Below are 18,139 nucleotides of genomic sequence, written 5' to 3' on the forward strand. Positions count from 1 at the left end.
GAATTTAGTTTTAGGAAATGGTGCCTCTGGGGATTTGTGAAGAAAACAGGCTTTCAAAGCTAAGCCGAGCTTGAAAAAGCATGATAGTGACACTGGAAAATGAGGTCAACGTGCAAAAATACTAACATGAAAATGGAGATTGTTTAAAATAACTGAGGATTAACTGCAGCGTGGTAAGAAATACAGTACCTCTGAGTTTTATTTGCCCCATATTCAGTTCAGACTGTTGCGTTAACAACAATTCAACAAATACATTTCAAAACGTTGCTAGCTTCTAGGCTTTTAGCTTAATTCAGAACTTTGAGGTTTCTTGGTTATGTTGTTCAAAGTCAGCCATTAAACTTTATTATCATCTCAGTGTCATGAAATCAGGTGTATACAGCTCACCTGTTTTTTATTTTTAAAGGTGCACTGATAAATGCCCCGAAACCAGCTCGAAGGACTGAAAGCAATTTTGTGCCAAACAGACTCACACACAGACGAGGCGTTTCATGCCCTGCACACAGCGACTCAAACACCAACAGAAGGCCACACACACACACACACACGCACACACACACACACACACACACACACACACAACAACAAGCTAACATGGACAGAAGTGCAGATGTGAGGTGGCCATCAGCATATGGGGGGGAAAAGGGAGGAGAAACACATCTTTCCCTGCACTTACTCCCTCCTCTCCTCTATTGGCTGAAAAACCCGAACCAAAACTAGAAAAATGATCCAATCATTATTCCCCACCACTTTTATGTATATATCTAAATTGCAAAGGGTTTTTTAAGTCAAAATAAACATCCTAACATGCCAAACAAAATGATTCCATGTACTATGTGGTTGCAAAAAATAAGTTACCAAGTACAATCAATAAATGATGTTAAATAATATAGATAGATAGATAGATAGATAGATAGATAGATAGATAGATAGATAGATAGATAGATAGATAGATATTTATCAGTCGGAGTATAAACTCTTGACTTCAGGATCAGAACGCCCAGGATGAAGACTAAAAGAGGCATGACATCCTTTGTACCACTCAGTATTCTGCTGCTTACTACGCTGTGGTTGTACAGTATGAACTCAGCACTCTGCACTTTGTCTAAGTTGCCGTTTGAAATCCCACATAAAAAATCATGTGATGCTTGAATGCGTTTTTATGTGCTGTCCTGTAAATGTTTGTTTGTGTCGCACTTTGTGCTCTCTGCGAAAGGCAAAGTCCCTCCGGAGCAATAAAGGTTTCCTTCATTCATTTACACAAAGACACTCTCAAACACACCAGGAGGATAACCACCGTCAAAGTGTCCAAGAAAGGCGTGCAACACAATCCCATACTGTATATTTGATCTGTCGGAGTTTGAAATGGATGTGAAAAAATAAATAACGGTTGAGCTTCAGCTTTACGATTTAATTACGCAACTAATACTTCCCAGTCTCTCTAAGCAGTGATGCTCAGGGATTAATCTGCTCTAGCAGACTCCAGAAGCCTCACATCACTCACACGTCTGTGGTATGAGAAGGGGTTAAATTCACTCTGGATTCTAGTGTCAGCGAAATAACCTGCACCTGCTGCCACGTTAATGACAGTTTGCTGAGACGGAAACTCAGCAGAAATACCTTTATTCAAACAGCACTTAGCTTCAGATGGAGGTCTCCCCAGGCATTGTCCTACTTTATATCCTTCATCTTATACCGTGGGTTGTAAAATAAAGACAGCCTGTGCGTCAATACAAAGAACTGATATGAATGTGTTCAGTCTATTTTTCTATTTTATAGCAGACGAAGGGGCAGAAACACAGCTTGGCTCACTTGGCAGCAGCTGGAGTACTTTTAATCTCTGTAGCACCACCAGCTACAAGAGCAGCACATGGCCACATGGCTCACCCAACCCCACGGCTCCTCAGGGGATCCAGACAGTAACCCCCCCCACACACACACACACACTGACCTGGTGGTCCTCAAGATCAGATCTTTTTTTCATCTGGACACATCCCTGTTAAATAAAGGAGAGTTCAGAGTTCCTCAGACTTTCAGTTTGAACTGTCTAAACCTCAAACTTTGTTTGCCATCAGGACAGTTCCCTTTTTTTTTATTAGCTATTAGACTTTGTCCCCTGTTCTCGAAAACCACCTGACTCCTTTACGTTTTGACCCAGCGCAGCGCTCATTCCAACCCCCTTTCTTTCCTAGATCTTCCTTCATGTTGAGATAACGTGACTATAAAGTGACATAAAATGCAAACTATTCAGTGAATGGCCGGACACACAGACGGCTTCAACACCAACTGCATGGAAGATGAAAAAAAGAGTGAAGGTGAAGAGATTAGTTTGAAAAAAAAAAAAAATGAGCAGGTTGATTCAAGTGTTGCACATTTTGGATGTTGGTATGGATATAAATCATATTTCTCTGGCTATACTAAGAATCAGGTTCAAGGCCAAGTTTGTAAGTTTGCACAGTCGCAGAATTTATCTTTTTATTCTTGTGCAGAAGCAGAAAACACCGAGGTAGAAGGGAAAAAAAAGGAAGCTAATAAACAGCGATATAGTAAGAATTTACATTTAAAACAGTAAAAAAAAGTTATAATGAATAAAGTACAATATTATGTACAATTGTTTGATAAGAAGCTTTATGAAGATTAAGTGCAAAAAGCTTATAGTATAAAATATAAAGACAGATACAGGGTTCCATTGCTGTTCTGACAATCAAGTACTGTTAAATGTCCTGTTTTGCTACAGTATAGTTCTTAACACATAAAGACGGTCAGATTGACAACATGACATTGGACAACGTGTCTCGGGGGCTTTATCTGGAAGAAGTGACTGGACCTGTCATGCTGTGTCAGGCCACCAGCTGTGGGGGCCTGGCTGACATCCAGGGTGACACCACCCGTGGTGTTTTGTCAGCTCTGTTCCCTAAGCAGAGAAAGTAAGTGTGCTGGACAGGTATTTTCACAACACATGATCCTCAAAAATGCCATTGTTGACTGTACAAAAAAAGAAAAAGAAGAAGATGCCTGACAAATTTAAAATGTTTGAGACAGCTTTTATGAAAATAGATGAAGTTGGCTTGTTTGCCAGTAAACCTCACTTGATCTGAGATTTTGAAATCTCACTCTATGTGCATCGTGCGAACACCCACAGGACATCATAACACTGCCAAGAAAAACAGAGCTCATTTATCCTTCCTTTAATAGAGACAAAATACGAATATGAGGTCTGAAATGTGTTGTTAGCAAAATGTCTCTATTACTGGGGAAAGAAAAAGCAGCACTGTTTCAAAATGTAGACTGGACAAAAGGCAGTGTGTGCTAACCTGAGAGATTCTCCAAGGAATCCCATAACTATTAGGGAAATCTGTCTTTGTCTGATGAGAGGATTAAACAGGAGCACATAGTGGTGAACCCCCTTTGGATGCCATGACTCAGGAAATAACCTTAAATCTAAACAATACCCTTAAAAAAAAGATCCTCCATTCTTTAGTCAGTGTAGGCATGCTGCCATAAGCGTCACTGTTTTTGTTTGTGTTCTGATTAAAACTTGAATCTGACATTTCACGATTCTTCAGGCTACTTGTATGAAAACAGCCATGCTGCTTGACGCGGACTAGAATCAGCCTGGCAGCGAATTATGCAGCTTCCACTCTGCTGTTTCTTTTTTCTTGCAGGGAGGGCACTTGAGGTCAGTTTTGTAAATCCCGTCTTTACTTTTGCCACAACAGGATTGGAATAAACAACTTCTCTCTAAATCCATGTCAGAAGTACTTCCTTTTTTTTGTGCCATTCTCTCTGCAGTTGAAACGAAAATCACGTTTTCATGGAAAGGGCTATTGACACTTTTCGTCCTCCAGCGTCCATGTTTCATTATTAATGTGCTGTACGTTTGGTGTGTTTTTCTACTCTTGAAATAACTTCAGCAGGAGAGAGTAAGGAGATTAAAAAGGCTTCATCACCCACGCCTGTCACTGGTTTCATTCATAAACACAATATCCGTAAATCCAACAGTGACCCCGGGACATGATCACTCTGCTTCTTCATAGGCTTGCTTCATTCTTTTCTGTTCAAATTCTTTCTCTCAGTTTCTGTTTCTCTTTGAATTATTGTAAATGCAGTTCAAGTTCAAATCGTAGTTTTTTTTCATGTGCATTTTATTTGTTTTTTAGTACCGCCTTCCTATTGGCCTGCTTCACAAAGTGACACAGTAATCCTTTTTTTCCCCTTTTGATATTTTGAGTGATTTTTCTCACCTAGCTTAATGCCCTTGTATCACAAAGTCACAGACTCTCAAAAAAAAACAACACCCAGATTGTGTTCACTCATTCATTAAAGACTGATCTTTATTCAAGACTGCTGATCACTGAATCATATATGAGCCGTCAGCCGCTCACTTACGATGAAAGAGAAGTCACAAAAAGGTGGGTCTCTTAGACAGAATAAAAAGTTAAATCATTGAGGGCTGTTTGAAACAACTGAAGAAGACAGACCAACGCAAAGGAACAGGTTGTGGTGGCACGGTCAATTAATGCATAACAGGGTGCATCAGCATTTTGAAGTCTGGTTTGCAGTTGAATTATTGAGAAACTGGAGGGAGCTACAGAACAAAAGACAAAGTATCTGCTCTGCTGTTATATTACTGTACAACTTAAGGAGGCGGCTTTCTTTTGTTTAAAGCCTTTTCTTGGTCCTACTTTATTTATTGTGTAAATGTTCAGACTCCCATAAGAAGATGCATCTTGTTGATTGAAAGCAAATTTAAATTCAGACTAGTGAAGTACTTACTATTTTATCTCAATTTTCTACATCAATATACTGATAAATAACTCTGCACTACTACGCACTCCTGTACTGATTTACATCCAGGTAGTAGAGCATTATTGCAGTAGAGGTGGCTGCCTAGACATCACGTTAGACCACGAGACAACTAAATCTGAAATAATAAGAATATACTGTAAATATTTAGTTTTAGCGAGTAATTCTGGTGCCAACTAGCAAAGGGTGATAAACCCTGCGTCTGCTTTAAGTGCATTTACATTTAACCATTGGAATGCTGTCCATTTCAACAGAGTAGTTGGCTTTACCTATTTAAATCCTGTTTTATTGAAAAATGATATGATTTTCACACTATTATTAGTTACAGAAAAAAACAGGGTGTAGACAGAGAAGGGACATGTAATATTAGTGTAAAAAAAAACATGGTTAAGTTTATGTGACCTTTAAGGTGACAGTGTACTGTACATAAGTATTAGGGCTCTACTTGTTGCTAACCTCAAGCACATTCCAATCGATTGATTGCCTTTAAAATATTAAACTGAATTCTCTATTTATAGTTACTTTACTAATGTTATCAGAACATATTTCATATATTTAACAAAAGAGGCATCATGCTCATCCTTAGCATTAATCAGTGCTACAGCCTGTAACAGTAGATGCTTGTCTGCACAGGCTGCTTGTAGGTTGTCTGATATTCTGCCAGAAGAAAAAAAAACAAAAAACAATAATACACTCAAAGAAAGTTTTGTTAGGTCATTGGCTGTGTTAAAGTAGAAGTTTCAAAGTAATTTGTTTAAATGTCAGTTGGTTACCCGGAAAATACATATTTTTATGAATCTTTCGGACAAATGAGAATAAGTAGCATTAGTAACATAAATGTAAAGATAGTATGTTGTATTTTTTTTTTGTTTTATTGCAGGATTAAATACAGATTCTGATATTTACATTTTATAAAAGCAAAAATAAATGAGTGTTTGAATGTGATACTGTTTTGCTTAACTTTTGTTGGTCTCAGGAAAGCTCAGGCAGCATGAAAACCTGGATAAGACTTGAAATAATTTAGGATGTAGAGATGTTGTAGGATGTGAGAAAGCCTAGGAAAAAAAACATTCATTAACCTTTCCTTAAAAAAATAGAGGAAGTTTCTCACAGCCAGCTGTTTCACCAGACTGAATAACTGTAAAAAGAGAGCCACGGTCACTGAGGTGATAAAGAATTCAAGGACCAATGATGGAATGATAGAGCTCGCTGACAAAGCACGTTCTGAGTGACAACAGAGCAGTACTTGCCAGGCGTCATGGCAGAACACTGAAAGGCGTCACTGCAGGAGACACAGCATGACTCTGAGAGCAAAACATCGGTGTGATACAATGAAAAACGTCACTCTTTAGCTGTAGTCCAAAAGCAATTTGGAGAAACAGACAGCTCACCACCAGCCTGACAATATCCCTGCTGTAAAGCATGAAGTGTGGTAGACTCATGCTGCAGGTGCTCATCTCTGCACTGAGGGACAGCAGTCTTCAGCCCAAAGTGAAGACTTCCAGTATAGGTGACAGTTTGCCTTCCCTCAGGAGGGATACCAAGCCAGTTCCATCAGAAACTACTATGTTAAAATATCCAAGTCTAGCTGATTAACACAGTTCAGTAATTGGCTAAAAATCAATTCAGGGGTAATGCCAAATTATGGGTAATAACCGTGTAATTGGTCAGGCCTGTGGCTTGGCCACTGATTATGTTTGTGTCTGTTGGGAATCCTAGAATTGTGAGATTAAAGTGAGATGGGCTGATTGGGTTAAATAAAACACACACTAATTAGATGATGAGAAATAATAGATTGCCTTGTCTCATTTAAGTATAAGAATAATTTGTGAATGCAGTAGAGAGCATGCATACCAGCCACTACAGTGGACAGCTATTTAAAAGCTGTTTTCTACTAAATGCACTGGTTTTGAACTTTTGATGGAATGGTTTCATCAGCCACTCCAGTGGACTCTGGCAAGTCACCCAATACACTGTCATCCATCGCCAGACAGTGGCAAGCGTACCAAAAATTTCTTCAAAATGTAGATGGCCAAAGCAGTGTGTTTCAGGGGTGTCTTGCAAAACATTTTTGGAAACATCAAGTAACAACTAAGGAGAAGAAAAAGTATCGTGAAAATGTCCAAACATTGATTTTAGTTTTGGAGAAATTCATGATCGATCAGCTGTCCACTAAGTTGAACATCATGCTTTGCCAGCTATATTTGAATGGCAATATTGATACCTTGCTGATCATGAAAATAACTGATGTGGAGATATTTTTTGTAACTCCACATTAGTTATGTTTCTCCCATTAAATTCATGCTGTTGTGCTGTTATGGTAGCCTCCGGCCAAAAACTGTGCTGGTAGTTTGAGCTCATCATGCATGTTTTTGTTTTTTGTTTTTTCTGTTTTAAACAAGAAAACTAAAAGATGGTCATGGTTTAAGAGTTCAATTTAAATGGCTCTCTCCACCCCAATAACAAATGTGAAAACTGGAAATGTGAAAGGAAAACATTCAGTTATTTTGAAAATGCACTCCAAAGTAAATAAGTAAAAATACTTTTTGCATGAGATTTTGTAACTCCTTCAGAATTATGAACATAATTTGTTTTGAAATAATGTAATTTTGCATGTCCTAAGAAGTAAAAACCTGATTTTATAATTCATGCATGCAAGGGTTAAGTGATGCTCTGAAAGTAGTCAATCAAGTAAAAGCAAAATATTCATGCGTCAAAAAGACTCAGACTGACTGAATTTATGCTAAGCTCCCTATAAAATTGAAGCCCATCTGTATCACTGCAGTGGCTTCAGGACAGTAAAGTGACAGTCCTGGCATGAACCAGTAAAAGCCACGTCTTAAATTCCATTGGAAAATCAGCAACAAAAAAAAAGACATCACTATAGCAGCTCACAAACTCTTCACTTTCAGCCTGACTGAACTTGGTTTAACTGTGCTATGAAAAGTGGGACACAATCCAAACTCAGATGTCCCAGGCAGATATAGTCTCAGAGGTGTCATTGCAGCCAAGGTTAATTTTTAAAATATTGATTTGGATGGTTTAAATACATTTTGGTCGAACCTCTAAAAAACATTTATCCTTTTTTGAGGGGGTGCTAGTAATATAAGAAACAAACTCCACATTCCATTTTATGATTATGCTGCAACACCCTAAAGTGTGAAAAGAAAAACCTGGCAGGATTTTATCTAAATGTAGTGTGAGTCTTCTGTCATCTTTCCTCCTTGCAAGCTAAGGAAGACATTTCTCAGATGGGCTTCTGTTATACCGAAATCCAAACATAAATTGGCTAAAAGTGTTGGATTGCAGAAATGGGAAAAGGGACACAACACTGGGCCATATCATTTCTCAAGCCAAATGGAAACTCAAAGTGATGCGTCAATCATAAGGTTGGTCACAGTGACAAGAGACTGTGAGCGAGAAAGTCCGACAGCAAAAAGAGCCAGCTGCCTGTGGGCCTTTCGTGACATGACCTTGTCAAGGTCAAGACTGTTAATGCTGAGTGACTTGAGTTTAAAACGTTTTAACAGGATTGTTACAGTAAAGAAAAGCCAATGGAAGGAAAGGGAGTCCCTTTAAGATGACTGCTGCAAGTTGTCTCATCATTGTCTTGGAATATGGAAGATGTGTGTTCATTTGGCAGTATTAAAGAGCCTGACTGTCTGCAGCCATGGCTGCACACAAACCTGTTCTTGTTCTTGTCACTAAGGAGGCCCATAAACTGATTTACATAAATTCTTTGGAGACCCTGCAAAAACTTAATTATATTTATTAAATCCCTGACATGATTCTTCAACAGTAATTACATTTTAAGCACATGATGCAGAAGTTTGTCCTGTGGGATCAGTGTCCGCAAATCGTGTCCACAAGTTCACTGGTGTCCCTACAATGTAACTGGATACAAGTGCAGACACATACACACATCGTCACAGCTACTTCCAGATGAAAATTAGAATAACGTCTTCAACCACTTCACATTAGCTTAGCTTTTACCTTAACCTGGACCTTTTTCTACTCTTAACTTTACAACTAAGCTGATGAGTATCCTCTGTTGTAAGGACCATTAGTCATAGGTTTTTGTATCTTTTGTATTCCCAGCTCTCACACACACACACACACACACACACACACACACACACACACACACACAGCACAGCACAGCATATTCATCAGCAGATGTAAAAAAAAAAAACCCAAAAAACAGAAATCTAATGAAATTGTTCAAGAAAAAAAGTTTTAACTTTAAGGCGTACCTTACACTCAAGGTCGTCTCAAAGACAGATACATAAGAGTGTAGGCAAACACTCAGAAGGAGAAAGAGAGAGACTCACACATACACACGTTTAAAAAAAAACTCTCCAGCAGCCGAAGGGTCTTGACAGCAGCAGGTGCACCTAATTCCCTACAGAGGGCAGCTGAATGACAGATAAAAATGGATAAAACTTAATTAATAGCCACATGTGATCCCTGGCAGTGGAATGGTTGGTATGTTCTTCATGAGATAACAGGCCACTGGGCTGATCAGTAGTGTGCTTCTTTTGCTCAGGTGAGACTGACAGGTCTGCCTGCAGGTTGTGGGAGTGTGTCTGATGCTGACAGACCAAACGTCAGCGCAGACATGAAATTGCTCCACAGAGATTGTAGAGATATACGATGCGCTTAGTTCCCATCTGACAGCCAGTAAATGCCTCTTATCATCCGTGACAGGGTGTTGTCACATAAGCAAAGCTGGATGTGCACTTGTCAATAGGTGTAATATGGTGCTTACATTTACATGGGGCACATTTCACTATTATGTAAGTGACAGCTGTTCAAATGCTCTGTGGCTAGATGTTACGATCCTCCAACGTCCTCATGACAGGCCACTCAGCGGTGAATAATGCTTAAATGCAGAGGTCAGCCTAATTAAGGGAAGCACGGCAGTGTGTGTAGCTTTTCCCATGGTGCATAATAAAACGTTTGCTCTTTTGTCTTTTTCAAGTACACATCATGTATTTCACTTTTAAAGAGGCGGAGGATCACAGTTGCTGTCTGTTGTTTTTCTGACTGTAACAGTATGTTCTCCAACAAGCCATGTCTAATTTTCCCCATCACAGTGTGGAGACAAAGAATACACTCGCTTATGCAACAAAGTAGCAACAAAACAGTAAATGTTCGTGCTGGTGTCTGAGCATGTTTTCTATTCCTGCGCACTTGAATTAACAACAAGAAAAAATGTCCAGCATACCACAGATTTTTGGACTTTCAAAAGTGTTTTTCATCATCCATATTTCCAAGTGGCTCTTTGAAATGTAACTTCTTGCATGATATTATTTAAAAGAAGCCTTCAAAAGGCCAAGGCAAGGCTCAGGCTACAGGAGTGTGAAAATAGATGTTGAAATGAAATCAATAGTACAATGCACATAAAAGGATTATATTTCAAAGATCTTCTGTCGAGAAAAACAAAAAAAGTCACCTTTAAAGTTTTGAATATGAAGAGAGTTCAAAAACACATCTTATCTTAATTTCACAGGGATGCAGGTGTAAAATGGACATGACTACAAACCTACAAAGAAACACTTTGCAGTCATAAAAAACTCCTAAGAATGATTCAGAGTTTTGTATGAGAAAATGTATTGCGACATATTGTTTAAGAACTGGATATGAGATTGGTTATTTTTAACAGTGGCCTGCTAGCAAATGTTAGTCATGTGGCTTTAATGTTAATTGTTTCTTAGAAACATCAACAACAGCTTTTCCCCTGTTTCCTTGCAAGGATTCTATTATTTTGGCAGTTTTTGTTCAGCTCAGACAGTACTGATGTAATCATTCAGATTTTAAATCTTAAATATCACATCTACACAATTAGTCATGCCTATCGTAGTAAATCCTGGAGCGGATTAAGAGGTCTAAATTGATTTAAAGACACCTCACATTACTCGATACTGTCAACAGTCATCCGTTTTAACTTGGGCTGGGTGTTTCCCACAATCCCACGATACATATCTTAATACAGAGGCCATGATACATATCGTGATATACATTGATTAAGGATAATGACAACATCTTACACACAATTCACTACTACAGCCGTTCTTTATTGTTTAGAGTAACAGCAGAGGCACATTAATGAACCTCCAGGAGTTAGCCCTAACACTAACTTAAAACACCTCAGAGATCCTAGAAAAATACTTTGAAATATTTAAAACCCAGAGCTATGGCTATGTTGTTATTGTGAACTGCAAAAAAAAGCTCGTACATCGGAAAAAGTTAAAGTGTTGGGTGCTAGACCAAAAAAATAAATAATAATCCAATAGCTAAACATGGCCCTTCATCCATGTCTGATGAAGGACGAGAGCCCGAAAAATTATATGTGAGAGAGTCCACTACTATTGTGCCGACGAGCAAGTTCAGTAGTTTTTTTTCTGTTGTTATGAACTGCACCATGAGTGAGTTATCTTTTTAAACTGTCATTATAGCATTGTAGCCATATTGATTCTGTGAAATCTGCAGCAATACATGCAAGAAGCACATGAAGATATATTGCCATATAGATTTTTTGAGCACAGCCCAAGTATCAACCAAGGCGCAAAACCAGACTTGTTTGGTTGTAAAAAAAAAAAAAATGGGGGGGGGGTTGTGTGGATCAAGTACAAATAAGGTCAAAATTCCTGTGGGTAGAACCCTTCCTACAGCCAATGACAAAGATGGTTGAGATCCTCAAAAAAACAATTCTTGTCTTCTTAGATATCATTTGGTGTTTCTGATCGTCCACTATGTCCTCACTAAGCCTACGTGTGCTCTGTGCTTTTTATAGCAAATATCAATTAATCTGTACAGTCCTTTTCAAAACGTTGCTGGATTATTATTTGCTTGGCACATTTACCAACACGCTTTGTCTTAGTCATTTAGATGACCAATCTGCTTTGCTTCTGTTGCCAATGACTCATGTGTCCTCTCTTGTCTCTCCTGTGGGTGTGTGTTTTGTCTACAGGGAACATCTTTGTCGTGAGCCTGGCAGTGGCAGACCTTGTGGTGGCCATCTATCCGTATCCCCTGGTCCTCACCTCCATCTTCCACAATGGCTGGAACCTGGGTTACGCTCACTGTCAAATTAGCGGCTTCCTCATGGGAATCAGCGTCATCGGCTCCATCTTTAACATCACCGGCATCGCCATCAACAGATACTGTTACATCTGCCACAGCCTCAAATATGATAAACTGTACAGTGACAAAAACTCTGTGTGCTATGTGATGCTTATCTGGGCACTGACTGTGGTGGCAATTGTGCCAAACTTGTTTGTGGGTTCACTTCAGTATGACCCACGAGTTTACTCCTGTACCTTTGAACAGTCTGCCAGTTCAGCCTACACAATTGCTGTGGTCTTCTTTCACTTTATTTTACCCATCATGATAGTCACTTACTGCTACCTGCGCATTTGGATACTGGTCATACAGGTGAGAAGGAGGGTCAAACCAGACAATCGTCCCAAGATAACACCACACGATGTTAGAAACTTTGTCACCATGTTCGTGGTGTTTGTGCTGTTCGCTGTATGCTGGGCACCACTCAACTTCATTGGCCTTGCTGTAGCGATCAAACCAGAGGTGGTGATCCCGCTCATCCCCGAGTGGTTATTTGTCGCCAGCTACTTCATGGCCTACTTCAACAGCTGCCTTAATGCCATTGTGTATGGTGTGCTGAACCAGAACTTCCGGCGTGAGTACAAACGCATTGTAGTGTCAGTGTGCACAGCACGCATTTTCTTCCAGGACAGCTCCAACGACGCAGGAGAGAGACTCAAGAGTAAACCTTCACCCCTCATGACCAACAATAACCAGGTCAAAGTGGACTCGGTGTAAATCAGGACTGTGATGATTGCTGAAAGGACATGAAAATACATGGTGTGATGGAGGGGGAGAAAAATGCTGAGGAAAATACCAAATATAAATATGAAAGCTTCTATCCACTGAGCTGTCCACAGACTGTCATATATGGTGCTCTGAACAATCACAGTAAAATCCGAGGTGCATATTATCTAAGTCTTTTATGAAACACTTTGGTTTGACTCTGCAGTACCTGTAGTACAGTAAATATGATGTCTGTTTTGTTTTCATGTTTACAGTGATTATATAAATGTATCATGCATTATATAAGTATTTATTTTGTATGAAATGTCGAGTAGTTATATAGTAAAATATATCAGGTTCCAGTTAAATGAAGACCCATTTTATTAGGCCTATAAAAACGTTTCTGCAAAACTTGGTTGAAAATATATCCAGTAGTTTATGATGAAGTCAACCAGTTTTATTAACCTCATTTGTGACACTGTAAAACTAATTGAGTGCAAGCAATGTGGGTTGCTGCTATCTTATTACACCCTGCAATACACTGGGTGGAATACATATTGTACTCTCTCTCTCTCTCTCTCTCTCTCTCTCTCTCTCTCTCTCTCTCTCTGCCACCTTGTGAGCTAATTATACTGTATGCATGGATATCAGGACATGTTCATATGCAAAATAAAATCCGATATTGATGGAAGACCAGCAATTTCCTGTGTCCAATGTACTCACGAATGCAAGTTTATTTTAATTCTGTTGCTTCTCCCAGCAATTCTTATTCATAACTTTGGCCTTTCTCATGTATTTTCACCATCATTCCTATCTTCTATTATAAACATTTATTCCAGAAAGCAATATCTGAGATTCTGGTACACAGCCTAGGTAAACAAGAGTTCAACTGGGAAAGAAATACCAGCTGTTAAATGATTGGAACAAGATGTCTGGAGTATTCCCTCGTTGCTTATCAAAAGTGAATGCATGGTAAGTACAACAATAAGAAGTCTTGTAGTTCAACCTTAATTCCAAGCATTAAACATTGGATGGACAGTTATAGTATATTATTTTTTCCCCAAACTGTATCTGGTCAATGTTTGGGTTAGTTTATAACCCAAATAATCGCCTGACTTCCTGTCTCTGTTTTCAAAACGTAGTACTTATGTTGCCGGGTGCAATTAAGATCCAAGGTGAACACAACCCAAATGTAACTTCAATTAATCTAACTTGTTTTGAAATCAAGGTTTTAAACAGATGCCATCAATGGTGCCATGTTGTTGGGTACACCTACCCTGTTTATAAAGCAGCCCTGCAGAGGCCTATTGTATCAAGTTCAATCATTGATAGATTTATGCCTCTTAAAAGGAAGTTGTTTTTTTTTGTTGCTAAGTGCTGTGCTCTTCATGGATTAACGTTGGGTCTTTGTAATATCCCAAATGAGTCTTTTACCTGCTCTTTTGTAATATTAAACAACAAAGAGTCAGGTTGTTTTCTTGTTTTTTAAGGTATTTTGAGATAAATTATTGTTATGAATAGGTGCTATACAAAATTCTTTATTAAAAATGTGTTTAAAAAAGGTTTTGTACAATTACACGCATTAGTCTAAAGTAACACTATTTTGTTTGCCAATTGCAACCTAACCACATAATATGATAAGCTTTAAACTCTTTGTCAGCAAGATTTTATATCCTCTCCGTTGTCTGACTCAGATGAGTGGCACCTGAACACACAAGATATCAGATTCTGTCTGCTAACAAATTCCAAGGTGAGCATACAAAAAGTGTTGGTAGGCACTGTTGTTCATAACGTGAAAGACTTTGCCGTGCATAGGAACCATAGTCCGTACATCAGCGATTACATGTCTGTCCAATAGTGTGAATGGGCAGCCAGTTAGTGGAACACAGACAAAGGCATCATGCATCAAAGAGGAGAACGACTCAACTATGCATTTGAAATCCACTTGGCTTACATAACGGCCGCTGACCATCATCCTCAAAGCAAGAGCTGAAAGAGCCAGCTCCCAGCGGACACCCTGCCCCCTTCTCTATCTGTTTAATCCCAAGAGCTGTGTGTGGTAAGAAAGGACTGAATGGGTTGTGGATGAGCAAATGTAAAAATCCCAGGGATTTACACTGGCCTCTCCAGAGTTACACTGTAATCTGGGCCCAAAGATTTATATACAGGGGATGTACAATAAAATGGAAGAGAAAAGTCAGGTGCTACATTAGAAACAGCACTGCTTTAGCCCCATCTTCCATTGCTGATCCATATCGCAAAAAAAAAGAACATAGAATGTGTCCTTCATGTGACATGGCCAAAGATTGGAGCTCAAGAGCATTACACTCCAAGAAGCAACACATATCAAATCCAGCAGTTCAAAAAATCAATGTCCAAAATAAAGAAAAGAAACAATATTAAATTAAGATGTTTGAACATTATACTGTGTATTCACAAGGCTTATCATGCCATTTCAGTTTGTCCGGGATTGGTACAATGGTACAATTGTTTAAAAGGTCTACTCCCCATGACCGTGTATGGGAAAATGTGTTCATTTCCTTGAGTCATTATTGGCATTTGTTATTGTAACTGTGATAACATATTTAACCACAAGGTTTACTTACTTTGCTAAGGTCAACTGGGTTACTTCCTTTTGTTGAGGAGCCCATTGTCGGTTTTGCAAAGCAGTAAAAAACAAGTTAGTGAATCTTCCTGAAAGTTTTCCTTGCAATAAATAGCTTTTCCTGAACATGTTTTCTTTCATAATTCTTTCATTAACCCTTAGAGGTTAACTTCAGCCAAAAATAAAATAAAAAAGCACCCCAAATTGGGGTATTATTCTATTATTATTCTAATTTAACTTAGAATAATTTCAAAACTCACTTTAAATCTATTTTTATACAAGTAAGTTTCTTTGGCTGTCTTTTACTTTATCTACTTTATCTAATTCTGTTTTAGATGCCATCAATTTACGTGAGAAGTATCTGATTCTTATAAGCAAAAATGACCTCATGTCTGAGGCCAGAAAATGGATTTTCATCATGTTTTTCTTTACATTTTTGACTGAAAACAGCTTCCAGTTCTAAGTTAAGCAAGATTTCTGTTACGATTTGTGACTCCATGTCTCAAGTTTTGCACAACACAGTCATCCACAGTTGAAAAAAAGGAAACAAAATATGTATTTTTTTTTTTCCACTGGTAGTTGTCTGCTTGGTGACTTTGACACTGCAATGATATTGAAAAAAGAGAGAGATCCGCTATCAGCTCTCCTGGAAGCTGCCCGTGTGTGTTAGATATTTGTTTTGGTAGTCTTATTGAAGGATGTCTAAAATTGCTATTCCTGCGATGCTGGATAATGCAGATCTGTCCTTTCATTTTTCCCTTGCAGAGACATAATCCAGCAGAGATTCAATGCTGCTACCTGGGGCACTGAAATTGCCACAGATTGACAGGAAAAAAAGGCTTATGTGCTGGTTTAAAGATGACTTTTTAAAACACCTTCACACAATGGAGAGTTTTTGTCCAAATTTCCTTTTGCGTCCTTCAAAATGGTGACAGGCCAACCAGCAGTTGAGCCTTGAAATGTAACTGTAAAAAGTTTACTTGACCTTGAACAAAGACAGAAATGACAAAATGTCGCTTGGAACACACTAAAGCCATTGGTGACTATGAACAAACTGGTCTACTTGTTTCAGACGTCTTCTACTGGTTATTACTTCTAATTAATGCAGTCAATTGGCTGTGAGTCCCAAAGTGTTGGGCAAGTAGAGTTGTGAAAGTGTTAACCTCGAGGATGAGCATTTTCTAAACTTTTTGTTCCGCAAAATAATATAAAAAAACAAAGCATTTACGTAGCTAACAGGGTTTGTTCCACCGCTGCTATGCTATTTCCTATCACAAAACTGTAATCTCTCCCTGTCGATTCCATAAACAGTAAATATTGGTCGAGTCACACTAAAACTGTCCCAAGAAAAATGGTCTTCAATTAGCAAATAATATGAAAATAATAATACAATCTAATGGACACTATTCTCTGTAGTACTTACCTTTAATGCCTTACGCCAGCTCATCCACATACTGTATAAGCACCAGTTTGCATTTTCCACTAATAAAAGGATAAAATTAAATTGTAGGACGAATGACTAAGTGGGTATTGCTATTGGACAGTAAAAACACATTTATGTTTCAATGAGCTCAGAGGAGAAGATGTCCTACAAAATCACCAATAAAGGCTGTGTCTCATTAAAGTGGATTACTAACTAAAGTGTAAACCTGGAAGTCTCTCTAATCAGGAATATATTTAATGGTATATTGTTTTTATTCAGAAAAGTTACCATTAAATAAAACATCCTCATGGCCAGAGTGTCTGGTGTCCATTCAATATTGTGTCCTTTGAACCCTCAGACTCTGACTCATAGTTTACCCCATTTAACTATAATTAATCAGTGTTTTTTTTGTGTTATTTTTCATCTTCGTAAAAAAAATCCTCATATGTCAAAATCTCACCATCAATTTTTGTCAGAGAATTTCATGGGCAGTTTCTTAAGCAAAGAATGTGGAGTTAAAGACTAACAAAGTGTGAACAAAGCCTGTGAGGGAGCCCGTCGGTGCCCCACAGAGTGATATTTTCATGCCATTCTCTTATCAGAAATAACACTTGGAGTCAATGAGGGAGGATCACATGACAAAACAGAGTGAATGTTATCTTGCACAACATGACGTCCATATCTTAGATGGCCACATATAGAGCAAACAATGTATACGCTTTGAGGTGTATATCATTTTAGCTCTTGATGACACATTTGGATTCTTGTGTAAATTAAGTATGAGTAAGAGTGACATTTAAGTTTATTTCACTTCATCTATGCAGAGACACATAAGGAGATGGCATACTGTCGTACAATCTACATTTTAAATTGAATTTATATTAGTGTAGGAGGAGCAGATATTAAGTCGAAATCTTTCTATATCTGATTTATCTGAACAATATTATGTGTGAGCGCTGGATTATTTCACCAGAGGATACTGCCAACAAAGGCAGGAAGATGACTCATATTCAAGAAACTTGGTTTTAAGTGGTTTTCACACCATACTAATGGAATTTTTAGAGCACTCATCGTTTTTATTGCTTGGATATTTTGCAAATCTTGTGCACTACATGCAGACATGTTATACTGAGTTTGGTGCTTAAGTTGTGTGTCCATTTGAGAGTGATGGAGAGCCATGCAACCACCTTAAGTGTTCCTGCGTAGTGCTTGCCAGGGGAATATGAGGCTGATATCTTAATAGAACGAGGTGAGATGTCTGTGCACTAATTAGTCTGATACTACTTTTACTTTGTGAGATAATTAGATTTTATTTAAAAGTGACTTTGCAGGTGATGTCATTATCCGCTATAAAACAAGGTGTACAGCAGGTATGCACACATACACATCACACCTTACCAACAGTTGACTTTAGCCTATTTTACAAATCCTAAAAATGTAATTTTAAAAATTTACCGTTTGCACATTGGCCCCCT

The 18,139-nt window shown here is 38.4% G+C and overlaps 1 protein-coding gene across 1 annotated transcript in view; it reads left to right on the top strand.

Annotated features, from left to right (window-relative positions):
- The window catches only part of mtnr1aa (melatonin receptor 1A a), a 37,689-nt gene extending 24,361 nt beyond the window's left edge, over positions 1-13,328 (top strand). Inside the window, exon 2 of the mRNA XM_079335278.1 lies at positions 11,780-13,328. Within this exon, the coding sequence (XP_079191404.1) occupies positions 11,780-12,648 (869 nt within the window). The 3' untranslated portion in view covers positions 12,649-13,328. The remainder of the gene's footprint in view (positions 1-11,779) is intronic.
- The last annotated feature ends 4,811 nt before the right edge of the window (positions 13,329-18,139 follow it).

The sequence above is a fragment of the Symphodus melops genome (genome assembly GCF_947650265.1).
Source record: "Symphodus melops genome assembly, chromosome: 2".
NCBI classification, from domain to species: domain Eukaryota; kingdom Metazoa; phylum Chordata; class Actinopteri; order Labriformes; family Labridae; genus Symphodus; species Symphodus melops.